Here is a 13,209-nt window from a genome sequence, read left to right on the forward strand (position 1 = left end):
CTTGATGGGCAAACCCACATTTCAGTCCCTCATTTTGTGACTAGACACAATGCCACACACATTATTGACAGGATGATGCTATTCCTGATGGAAAACACAATAATGGGTACAGGACACTGTTCCCCACCACAGAAACTGCTCTGTTGTTTCACCTGGTGTCTCCAAAAGGGCGCAGCTTGCTGGAGCAGCCTGCACAGCAGGGGAGAGCCAGGTAAGGACATTTGTACCCATTTCTCAGGAACTGGTGCCTGCTCCAGCAATGGCCAGTCCTACAGAGCCAGGTTCATTCTCCCCTGCCGTGAAATACCCAAATTTGGTGAAGTCTCCAAATCTGTAAAGGCAGCTTGTCCCACACCCTGACTTCTAACCCCTGGAAAGAGACAGCGTGGTTTGCATCAGCCTGCTCCATCGCAGTTCACTTACAAATGTGGAGTAGATTTGATCTACTTTATTGTATTTACAAATCCATAGGTAAATCTTTTCTCCTTATGTCAAAAATCTGAAGAAATGACAAGAGCTAATAAAAAATCGACTAATGAGATCAAACAGTGTTTATCAGAGAGGGAAGGATCAACTCCCTGACTTTCCAGGCCAAACTCCTGTGCCCACATGCAACCTAGGGAGGCAGTTAAATGAAGCAGGGATGCACTCAGTAGAGGACACTTTGCCATTACAGGCCAGCTCCTAAGGGGCACCTTTCTTTTGAGCCAAATTCGGTTCTTAGGACTCAAGAACTCAACTCCCATTGACTGCAGCAGGAATTGTCCTCTGCTTCCCGCACCTGGGAACATGCCAGTGAGAAGAAAAGGCCGGCCTTAACTTGATTATCCCAGTTATAAGCACTCTGGAGCTGTGACTATTGGTAGCACAGTGGTGCAGAGCTGCTGCTGCAAAGTTCCCGTGCAAGAGCTCTCGCCCTGCAAGCACGCGGTGGTCCTCACCCCAATACACTCAGCACGACACCCCCACCTGGCTCTTCCCCTGCCTTCTCCCAAGCAGAAATGCGTGGTTCACACTCAATTTGTTGAGAACATGCTGGATACTCTATTCTTTCTATAAGGAAGTGCTACTCCAATAGAGGGTAAAGGGAATAAGGGATTTTATGTCAGTTTTTAGGAAGCCAAAAGACTGGAAGCCTGTGTGCACCAAAAAAGAGAGCAGCTTTTTTTTTACCAAGTAAAAACACATTTTCTTCAGCTGGAAGAAAAAAAACAGGCATTGATGTCTCTTTGGCAGGCGGCCCAGGTAGTTTCTCTTTTCACAAACCAAGATTTGAGCCAAGCTGTTCCCAAATGACCCTGCAGAGAATGCAAAGCCATCAGAGCCGGACTGTGCGGCTGCCCCAGACAGACCAAGCTCAGACACACCTGGGGAACCCAGGGCAGCCCTCCGGTGTGCCACGGGGATCCAGGCTCAGCTTGGTAACATCAGCTCAGCCTCACGGTTTTTTCCACCAACATTCAGACAGATACCCCCAGTCGGTGCGTTCTCACAGACTGAAAGAGGAGAGAAACACCATGAGATTTCTGTGACCTCAGCAGCACGCAACCAGTGGGGTTCCACCCCACTCAGCCACGCAGTACCGATGGGGCCGAAGTGCCAGCCTTGCTACAGGGAGCGGCAGAAGTCAAGGGAACATCGGTGCATGGGTTTTGCACCTTTCTACGGCTCATCACCCCCACTGAATTTGCTCAACTGCACAGACGTCGCTCTAGTCTGCTTTTTTTTCGCTTGAGCTATGGCACTTCCCACCCAGCCCTCACCGCCCTGAGTCCATCCCTCTTGTGGTCAGTCGGCACAGAGGGAGTGCAGCCCTGCAGCTGGAAAATACCCCCTGCTCCTGCAACCAAGCCTGAAGCCAGCCCCTGCAGAGCTGCAGTCAGCTTTGTACAGCACTCTGTCCGCATTAAACATTCATGCTGCTTATACAGCGAACAGAAAAACATGGACGTGACGGGCCCTCATGAAAGCTTAACCACGGCGTGACAAGTGGGAGATGACAGCGAGCCCCAGGGGGTGTCAGGCAAATGGATTCGGGTGCTGGCATGGGTCTGGGGGAGCGTGCTCCCTGAGCAGTCCCAGCACCCACATCCCTTGGCATCACCTGGAGCACAGGTGCAGCAGATGTGTGACCATGAGCTGAGCGCACCAGCCACAGACAAGCTAGAGGAGATGCACCAGCAGAATTCAGATCTAAACAAATGGAGAGAAATTTTTAGTTTCCATGGGTAAGTTTTTCTTCTGCTTCATTATTGCATTTTTAATTGCAGGTGTTTTTTTAATACAATTTTTTTCAGTTATGTTTTATTACAATACCTATGTGACCATGGAAAAAGGTCTTCAAGTACCCAGTAATGCAAGTACTACAGCTTTTACCCTTCCTTTCCCTTTGCAGTTCTTTCCTGTCTAGTCTCCTGTTTCTTATATGTTAGCAATGCCTCTGCTGTGTTGGTTGTTGTTTTTTTTAATTTGTCTTTCATTTTTCCCTTTTCAGCCTGGAAATCAGCAATACAACACATCAGGTAACTGTTCTCTCAAAGGTCACATTTTGTATTTGTCTAGTGGTTTTTGCAACCGTTCCACCAGATTAGCATACTGAGGAAAGCACACATCTATGTATGTAGCACAGCAGAGCATTTTTATGGAGATTTCTTCTGCTCCTCCTTTAAGAAACATGTTTTCTTTAAATATATAAGGAGTGTCTTGCTGATCTAAATCAAAGTGACAAGAGTAGTCCAACATGAATTAACCTTTCGTTTAAAAGTAATGGTTTTCATGGTTGGTTTTAGAACACAGGAAGAAAGGATAACAAATTAAGATCTCTAGAATATAAATATTTGGAAAGCCTGCTGTGTCTTTAGGTTGAAAAGGGTGATGTTTGTTCCCTGTAGTTCAGACAAACACAACATTACTTTATACTCCAATCATTAGCTTGTAGGGACGTATTTGTAACGTTTGAGAAAAGCTGGAACTCAAACACACCAGCCGCCTCCCCTGCTGCTCTGTGAGCTCACCCCGGGCTGTTGTGCCCACCCCTCTGGGAATACGAGGCAGCGGGTAACTTTGGGTGCCTCGCAGCCATGGGATGATGGCCTGTCTGCTCCTCTCTCTGTGCAGCGAGGCCAGGGCAGCGATGGCGATGGCCCACCTGCAGCTGGGAAGCATCACCCCCCCTCCACCGTGCCCAAGCCCTTCCTGCTGTCTCCAGACACAGGTGGCCAGCCCATCTCCTTGGAAATGGCAACGGTGAGCATGCCTGCTGAATTAAGCATGAGCTGTAATTTAATCTCATTGAAAGAAAGAGACTCGAATGTCACTCCTGGCGTTCTGGGAGGCCCGTGGGCTGCAGGCTGCAGTTAGCCGTAACAGAAGTACATAACCGTAATGATTTATTTACGAGACTTTTAAAGAACACTGCTGCAACACAACCTTAAAACTAATATACAATAATTCTCATTAGGTAACAGGTCAAATGACAAAGTGCAATGTTTCCCTGCTCTTTGGTGCTTTCCTAGTGAATAGCCCCAGAACAGGAGGCAGAAGGCCATGAGGTCAGTAACGTATTTCTACTCTCACCCAAATATCTGGTGTTGACAGCACTCACGAGGGTGCCCACTGCCCCTGCTCATGGGAAGAGCCTTCACCAGAAGCTCGGGGGGGTTCTGTGGGTGATGGCAGAATGGGCTATAGTGCCAGCTTTACTGCCCCGTAACCCCCCCACCAAACTAGTCCCCTGGTCACTTGGGCACAAACTTCATGAGAAGCTCAAGGGCATAATACCAGAGGTGAAAGCCTGGCCAGGGCTGCATTACTGGATGCACATTGAAAAAATCTCCAGCCCTGAAGAGATTTAGATACACAACCGTGCTTACTGTCAGCTTCATGTGAATCCACTCCTCCAGTTCACAACCCACTCGCACAAATCACCCAGATCAGCAGCAAGTAATTTTCAATGGGAAGAGCCATGATGTATGTTTGGTTTCCTTTGCTCAGCTAATACATCATTCACAAAAATTAAAATTAATTGGAAAACATGTTCCAGGTGGGCCCTCACTGTGTCCACAGACTGGCAGTGCTGCCAGGAGGCAAGCTCACCCCTCCAGACACCCGCACCCTGGCAGGTCCCTCGCAGCACGCAGCACAGGAGAGGGAGGGGGCAGCCAGGGCCAGCACCCCCTGGCCATGGGGCAGTGTGCTTGTGTTAAAAGTCACCATAAATGAAACTCAGCGGCACAGCGACAGCAGGCAGAGCTATTTTAGGTAGGAGCCACATGTTTTTTTGAACTTTCTCTTTTAATTCAGCTGCCAACCCAAAAGCTGGCTGTGCGTGCCAAGACAGGTACTAGACACAGGACACGCTCCACAATGGCCACATGGGCCCTCCGAGGTGGGGGCCACAGATGAACCCTGCTCTGCTCCCCACCAGCACTGCAATGCTGCTGTGCCGCTGCTGTACAGGGGGCTTGCACGGGCAAACACAGGTGTTTAGCTCTGTCCTCAGAGGCCCTGCTGATGACGATGGGCACCTTGACCAGGTCTTCCACCAAGAGATGTGGTGTTTCTGAAGGTAAACTATTTACACACTGCAACTGTACTTCACAGGGGTGGCTGAATGCTGAGTCAAGCACACTGTATTAACCACAAACATCATCTTTGCTTTGAAATTACGGGGCCTGATTCTCAGGAGACAATTTTACACCACTCTGGCTGCAAGCACACATGCTGAACCTGTATCCTGAGGGCCTTCTGACATTAAACATCCTTCACAACACTAGGATGTGAAGGGAACGGAACCCAGCGCATCCTTCTCCTCCTCGACAGGGGCTGAGAAAGCTGCTATTTGGAAACCTGTTCCACCTCTTCAGCTGTGAATGGGAAAAAGCGTACTTCAGGTTTCACGAGCCGTACTCTGACCTGGCCTATGCTTTGGAAGCAGAGAAGGTAAATGTTTCTGTGCAACAACTGGCACTGTCTCCCCAATGTCTCTGGGGAGTCACCTTTGGGAGCTGGAAGCCAGCACTGGGTGCCTCAGCAGTGCACATGCCTGCTGTCTGTGCTCTACACGCCTGCACCCCACATTTGCACCTCACCACTGTGCACCCCTGCACCCCATGCCTGTACCCTATGCTCTGCATGCCTGCATTCCATACTTACACCTTGCGCTCTGCACACACTTGCACCTCACACTCTGCATGCCTGCACACCGCACTGCGTGCTGCCCAGCTGAGCTTTCTCCATAGGACAGGTGCTATGGGCTTCCAACCGCAGTCACACTCCACAGCTGTCCTGAGCAAAGCTCCACCTGCCATTGCAGTGGAGGTGCTGAAATGTGTCTGGAAGTGGGATGAGCTGTCCTGATCCAGCAGCACGCTGCAGCCACAAACTTTAAATACCATGGTACTAAAAGTTTCCAAAGCAAAGGCTCAAGAGAGAAGCAAGCAGGCTGTTTGTAAGTGGGCACACAATAAGCAGTACTTGCCTGTTTCTATTTTGGCAATTAGTTGCCTATTTCCTGCTGACCCACCTGGAAATCAAATAAGTGAATTTACTGACATCTTCATTTACTGAATAAGGGAGATTCTCTTCTTCCTTATTTACCATCATTACACTGCCCCCAAAAAAGCAGAAGACTAAGATACACACTTAAAATTGCAAATTTTAAGGAGATTAAAATGGTTTTTACAAATGCAGGTGAAACACTCTGAGTTGAGAGGCTCTGTGACTGCAGAGAGAACAACAGCCCTGACAGGTTCAGCCAGCACAGCAAGGAGCAGGCATGGTCACCCTTGTGCATGGCCTCACATCAGCCCCATGCTGCCTTGAGACTCTGGTCCATTTGCTGCGACGCTGGAGGAGAGAAACAAACCATGGCACTTCTTGGCATACACGGTACCTGGAGTACAAAGCCCTTCCCTGCAGCTGCAGCACTGCAAGGGACAGACCCCTGCCCAGGACCTCCCCTCCCCATGAGCACTCAGCCAGGGCCACGCTGGAGCCTTTTCCTGCATAAAGCCTTCTTGGTTTTAGGCACATATGATATTTTTCAATTTACTTTTCCATTTCTCTCAGGAGTTGTAAACATGGCTTCCGAATTCCCATGTCAGCTGACACTGACAGTGGGATGGCTCACGCTGGCCAGGGGCTGCTATGATTTACAGGAGACTGACACAGCACGTGCTAGTTCAGGCACTGGGGAATGTTGTCTTTTCTGTTTCTAGTGGGGACCAAGAGCCATTCTGATGGCTGTACAAGCACACATCATCAAGTACCTGCTCTTTGTAAGAAACACGGAATATACTCATCTGGAAAGGTAAGTAGCTGAGCCTTCTTCCCATGGGACATACGGAAACGATTTCCTTGCATTATCTGGACTAAGACAGACTAGTGCCAGGCTCTAGGTTTAACCAAACTAGACCCAAGTTCAGGTTCACAGCTACAGGTGAGGATTTGCATGCAGCAGAAAAGCCTTGTCTGACACCCAGGCAACACTTTCTCCCACGAAAACGTTCAATTTGTAAAAGTAGTGATTGCTCTTTCATCCCGCTCCCTGGTGCCACCGCCTCTGTCTCCCGCACCGCAGGCTTTGCAGGATAAACCGGCGGGAGCAAGGGGAGGCGCTGGCTGCAGCCCTGGCAGACACCCTGTGGGCAGCAGGAGAAGGTGGGAGAGCCGTGATCTGCCTCGTCACTGCAGCCATCCACGTAATGCCAAGCAGAGGCTACAAAGCCGACAACTTCACAGAAAGAGTGAGTACAAAAATGCCTTCTGCAAACAGGATTTTCTTTAAAGACATTTGGCCTGAAATTCTTAAAGACGAGAAACGTAAAATCTTATAAACCTGTTCCCTAATTTACAGGGCATCGCAAACTGTGAGCACTTTAGAGCCACGTCCCAGCGGCAGCCTGTAAAACACTCCTGCCTCCTCACAGAGGCCTTAGGGCAGTCCAGAGGCTGCCGTTCCCTTTCGTTAAAGGCTGGTCTTCCTTCTCCCACAAAAAGCAGAAACCAGCTAACGTAAAGGAGTTCCTCTAACTCTTCATATAGAGAGCTGAACTGCTCAGTTTAGGAAGGGGCATTACTGCATTATTCTATCACTTGTCTAAAGGGAACCTGGATAAAAAGCTCAACTTTTTGATATAATTGATGTTTCCTTTACAAAATCTTCCCCTACACTTGTGCCTGACAGATCCAGCTGTTTGAGTTCTCTGAGAAAGCAGCAGCTCAGGAGTTCATTTTTGACCATATAAACTGTGTAAGTATGGGGTATCTGCTTTATTCTGAGTTACCGTGTTGCTTGCTTACGTCTTATTTCCCATTCGAAAGCGGACCTTAAGGAGCTCATTCGTTATCACCTTCAGCAGGACATTCAGACTGTTAATGTACAGTTAGTTCATGGATTATGTTCAGCCTTTCCTATGGGAAGTGATCGTGCTCCCACTAAAATCCCCAGGACTTTGTACATTACTCAAATATGAGATACAGTTCCTTGCAATTTCAGCAAAAATCTGGGAAAAAAGTGTACAAAACCAGTTCAGCCAATAACTGGAAGTTTCTTCTTCCCCCCCCCCATCCCCCCCTTTTTTTTTTAACCTGAACCTATTCAACAAAATTAGTTGCAAAACCTTCCTGGAATAACACATTATTAATTTGGCTCAACATACTCACTTAAGGTTGTATTAAAGCAGAGGAATTGTTTTAATTAAACAACATATACCTGCCATAATTACTCCCCTGTGATTACCTGTTTCTTTTTCCAGTTCAAAGATGAAGGAAGTCACGGAGTAATCCTATTTTTATACAGTTTACTCTTCTCTAGGACACTTGAAAGGTATTATTTCATTTCTAAATCATTTTCCTCTGGTTTAGTTAAATCTTCTGAAATGGTATTTTCCTTGTTTTACTTTAAATGTCTATTCTTAGTCGAATGTGGAGAAGCAACTGTCCAAGAGGCAGACACAGACCCGCTGGCCAGACCCGTGTTTCACAGATACGGATCTGCCTGCACAGGCAGGAGAAGGCAGGAGGGGCAGCAGAGAGAAGAGAAACCCTTTGCACACACAGCAAAAATAATGCACTGTATAACACCAGGAGTTATCTCACCTGTAGTCACTGTTACAGTCAATTACACTTAAACAGGAAAATCACAAGAAGTTTATTTGAACACAGAACTCTGCCAGTGTTACTATGCTGGCAGAGGTCACTGAGAAGTCTTCCTAAATCCGATGTAATTAGATTTGGGTAAAGATGCTTTAGAAAGGTACAGAGGCATATTTATACCAATATAAAACATGCTTCATACCAATGTGACACTATGATAGCTATTTAACAAAAAATTGCACTGCTACTTCAAATAGTTGTGTCCAGGCTACACCAGAGTGTACGTGAGGCTGTTCAACAGTAACTGCAGCGAGGGAAATCTCGTGGGGTTGCATCTGACTCTAAATTAGAATTTTAGGAATGGATCTGAAGTGCAAGAGCCCCAGCTGAGCATAAAACTGCTGTGCCAGGACAGCACTGCTGTGCCAGGAGCAAACAGAATGAATGAGTCTATGCAATTTCTTCCTGTTGCCTGTTAATCAGACAATGATGTACAGCAGTCCCCTCCGGCACTGATTTGGCGCTACTGTAATACTCCGTGCTTGGTTGTACAGGGTCCAAGAAGATCTAGACTGCACAGCAACTCCTCTCTTAAAATTCGGTTTTGGAAACATCACCTGTACACAGGTAAAATTAGCCTCATTTCTCAAATTCTCACTTTGTATTATTCCCACGTTTGATTTAGGAAAAAATTCTCACTTGTTAATCCAATATAAAAAAAAAGCATAAAGCCGCAGAAAAATACTTTGCAACTTTTCATCATGACTGTCCATTTAAAAAACAGATGATGATGATAATAGTAACAACAATAGTAAAGCCACAGGTAGTCTGGCGCTCCTCTCTGCTCATGACAGCACTGGGGGCAGGACACCAGCTGCTGTTCTGCAAAGGACTTTTGCTCTGCTGCCTGATGGTGTGACCGGGGCCGTTTCCCTGCAGGCCATGCTCAGTCTGCTCCTAACAGGCCGAGCCAGCCCACACAAGCTCAACGACAGCCGGGGGCCAGGGCCCAGCAGTGAGGGCACGGAGACACAGTGGCGGAGGGGCCCGGTGGGCTACCTGCACTGGGACAGGGCACAGGCACAGCGGCAGGTGAGCGCTGGCGCAGCCCCGCAGCCGGGGTGTACCTGGGGTCCGTGCACCAGACACTGAGGCTTCAGGGCCAACAGCTGTGCCCAGCGCCGGGCTGTCCCCCTCTCCCAGGTGTGCCCCAGGCTGAGGACACCCCGGCTGCCCATCTGGCTGTGCAGCGTCAGCGGGAGGTACAGCGTTCTCTTTGGCACCGACAGCCAGCTCCTCTCCGACTGGAAAATGGAGAGAGTCTTCCACCTGTACTTCTACAGCGGGCAGCAGGAGCAGAGAAAAACAGCCCGTCTAACCATAGGTACGCTCCACGCTTACCGGGGCAGGAGGGGAGGTGTGGCTGTCACGCACAGATGGTGCACAGCACTGCCGTGTGTATAGCGGGTGAGTCTACTTACACATACAATTCAATGCTCTGTATTTAATATATTAATACTTACACACACTGTATCTAACATTAACCTTTCATGGAATTTGAGGATCCTACTCCAAACAACAGCGTAAAAAGACACGAATAAAAACCTGGCTTTGAAAGGACCATGACCACTTTGGAAGGAGTAATGCTCTCCAGCAGGTAGCACATTGCTGGGACAACCTACAGGAGTATTTTCTATAGAAGTAGTAACTCCTGAGTCCCTGCGTAAACTCCGGTTTGCCAACACCCCCCCAAGCCCACAGCTGTTTCCTGGGCATGGTGGGTGCTCAGCGCTGGCGCAGCCACGGCCGAGCTGTTCTCCAGTGCTGGAAGGTGGAGCAGGGCTCTGGTGGGCAGGTGCCCAGTGGGCTGCCAGCAGGATAGAGCCTATCGCACCCACAGAGCATGCAGCAGGGCGGCACCGGGCTCACCTCTCTGGGCACAGAGCCCGTGACCTCGTCCCAGCATGGGGACAGGCAGGACTTTGCCATTTTTTCCCCTATTCCCAGATGTGGCCAAGGAGTTTTTATTGGAGAAATGACTTTTTCCAGATAAAAGATGCAACTGCCACTTTGGTGTTACAGACTCAATAGGGATATATTGTTTAAAACAGTGTTTCATTTCCCATTGCTATTAAGCCCCCTTCAGACCAATACAAATGCCCTGCTGACTAAGCATCCTAGAACAACTAGTTGGGAGAAGGGAAACCTACAAACACACACTCCTCTCATGCGACAAATCCCAGGAGAGAATGTTCCTGTAAGTGCAAAGTTTAAATACAAATGGAAGCAGAATCTTTGCTTCACGATTAGTTCAACGTTTTGAATAAACCTATTTCTAATGCAGCGATGCTGGCATGCAGGGTGGGTTAACAGCCTGCTTTCAGCATCCAAGTTAAACTTCAGTTTATATTTTCCTGCGCAGCAGCCAGGTGCCGCTGTGACTCTCATGTTCCCCCTCAAGTTTTAAATCCGCACCAAAAGTGAACTGCTCCTTGTAGCATCAAATGGGCTGCAAACCAGGCTGCTTGCTTAGGATGCAAGTTTCTTGTTTCTCCGTGCCACTGTGCCCCATTTACCTTCGCTTTCTGAATGCCCAGTCCCTTTTCCTCGCTCTCTTTTCACTATGGCATTTAAAGTAACATAAGAAACTTGAAATCACTACATTAAAGGCTAAATTTGCAGGAAAGAAGGGCGAGTCGAGATTCACGGTCATGATAGGCAGCACGGCCACAGATAAGGATGTGTGCAGCTGTTCAGAAAACAATATGCAAATGTACCCTGCAGGGAGTCGAGAGCTGCATTTATAGCACCTGAATTTCCCAAGTTGGGGGCCTGCACAGCACAGGGGGCAGCACCCACTGGCCCAGGGCGGCCAAGTTGGGGCAGGGCAGGTGCCACACGTGCAGCAATCCAGCCACTTCTGCCTTTTTTTTTTGGGGGGGTGGGGGGGTGTTAAGACTTTTTTTTAAACTGCATTTCCTTTCCAGACACTCATTCACATCACTGGGAAAAGGACCAAAGCGAAGACCCAAGCAGCCCAGGGAAGAGGCGTCCGTCCGTGGAGATGGCAATCAGGACCAAGTGGGCAGGCGCAACAGTCAACTGGAATGGGACAGACCCCTTCTTTTGAGGAGTCAAATGGGACAGATCCCTCGTTCTGAGGAGTGCCAGCATCTCCCACTTGCTGCCAATTCCACCAAACACTGTGGTCTGGAGGAGACAAAAGGCTTTCACCAATAAAACAGCCTTTGGTGCCCTGAGTGGATACGCTGTTCAGCAAGGCATTACACCTGCTGCAAAAGCCCATGACAGTGAAGAACAGTCACAAGTGACACTGCCTCACGGCATACACTTCCCAGGTGGTAGGATGCAAGTTCTGTTTCCCACAGCAGCTGGCAGAAAAAGGAAAGAGGGTGGCAATTTGCTTTCCTCGTGCGCCCAGGTGACCTCTGAATTGAACAGAAATTCCAGAAGGGGGGCAATGACAAGTGCAGACCCCACATTAGCTTGCTAACCAGCAGGGTCCTCACCCTGGCTGGGTGAATCTCAGGTTGGTTACAACCACTTCTTTTTTATTATTTTTGTAAAATTCAAACCGTTTAAACTTCTGGATCACTTGCAGAAAGGTTATTGTTCTCAGTACAGTTGTCACTAGCAACACACATTTTGGTATGAGTAATAGGTCTTTTTTGGGTGACGTCTATAAAAAAGAAGTGGAAAGTGATTAACGTGAGCAAGGAGCGATGCGCACTGCCCGCGCTCACCAGGCTGCTGGAGGGTGCCAGAACTTAGCCATGCTCAGAGTCAGTAAAACCACTGAATCATAGAATCATTCAGGCTGGAAAAGACCTTCAAGAGCAGAGTCCAACCATTAAACCAGCACAGCCAAGTCCACTGCTAAACTATGTCCCTAAGGGCCACGTCTACATATGTTAAATACCTCCAGGGAGCACCCAAAACCTGGGGGCACTGGCAAGAGGGCAGCCCCCAGCACCAGCCATGGAGCTTCCCGCACAAGCCAGAGCCAGACGGTGCTGGCAGATGACAGGCAGCCTGCCTGCAGGCAGCAGGGCACCCACCCCACCAGAACCCCCTACCAGACTGGGGAGGCCACATTGCCTACCTAACAGCACCTGGGGCTGCCCGCAGGGGCTTCGCATCAGAGCCAGGGTCAAAAGGGTGGAGAAGAGCCCACCCCAAGGCAGGGACCTTGCAACGAGACACTGCAAGACAGCACTGATTTTAACTGGGGAATGCCAGCATGCGCTTATGCAAATAATGAATTAATAAAGAATAAATGAAACTGTGCAATAAATGCTAACAAAGCTCAGTCACTGAGCACAACATGGTATATTGTGAGGCTAGTATGCCATATATACTAAACGGGTTACTACACAGATAAAAAGGTGTGAAGACCAGCCTTCCAGAGCTGTTTTCCACAGTGAGGAGGCAGCACCAGCCCTTCCCCTTGCTCTCAACAAGCCGTGGGCACGGTCAGCACACCCTGCCCTGCCTGCACTAGCTCTCACTGGTGCAGCAGAGAGGGGCCCCAGCACTGCTGAGCCAGTGCCAGCACGTCACCCTGCCATGACTGTGCTGGCAAGGCCAGCCACTGGTGCAGGCTGGGGAACAGGGTGTCAGCAGCAGGGTCCCCCATCCCTTCGGCCGTACCATCACCCCCAGACACCTGTCTCTCACCCCAGCCCCTGCTCAGGCACACCCCACTGCTCCCCATCCTGCTCACAAAACTGGATGAAGCAAACACCCATCTGCTAAAGACAGAAAAAGGAAGAGAAACCATGCTGTATCAGACTGCAGGAACAGACACCCTCACCACCTCCCTCAGGCTTTCATCCTTCTGCCCCCACGTCTTCATGTCTTTTTATAACCTTGCAGCACAGGACTAAATTTAAACTGCTGATTTCCCTCAATGAGAATCAAGTCCTTGCTCATTTCTCTGAGGGGGCATATCACACTTATGGGTGCTTCAAAAATGAGAAGCAATGATGACACAATCTGGCTATTAGTCAAGCTTGTCTGAAAAAAACCCCACCGCTCCAGCACCTCAGAAAGCTCTGTCCTTGTGACAGGGGCAACAGCTACAGTTTTTCA

General features: G+C 48.9%; 1 protein-coding gene across 1 annotated transcript; it reads left to right on the top strand.

Annotated features, from left to right (window-relative positions):
- Nucleotides 1–2,124: 2,124 nt before the first annotated feature.
- On the top strand, nt 2,125–12,352 carry MINDY4B (MINDY family member 4B). Its single transcript, XM_037407306.1, has 9 exons — nt 2,125–2,228; nt 2,495–2,522; nt 3,118–3,246; nt 4,822–4,941; nt 6,219–6,310; nt 6,581–6,746; nt 7,187–7,322; nt 9,251–9,481; nt 11,085–12,352. Exons 1-9 carry the CDS (start codon nt 2,125–2,127, stop codon nt 11,225–11,227), a joined length of 1,149 nt encoding a protein of 382 aa, XP_037263203.1. The 3' UTR covers nt 11,228–12,352.
- The last annotated feature ends 857 nt before the right edge of the window (nt 12,353–13,209 follow it).

Source organism: Falco rusticolus, chromosome 13, assembly GCF_015220075.1.
Source record: "Falco rusticolus isolate bFalRus1 chromosome 13, bFalRus1.pri, whole genome shotgun sequence".
Classification (NCBI taxonomy): Eukaryota; Metazoa; Chordata; class Aves; order Falconiformes; family Falconidae; genus Falco; species Falco rusticolus.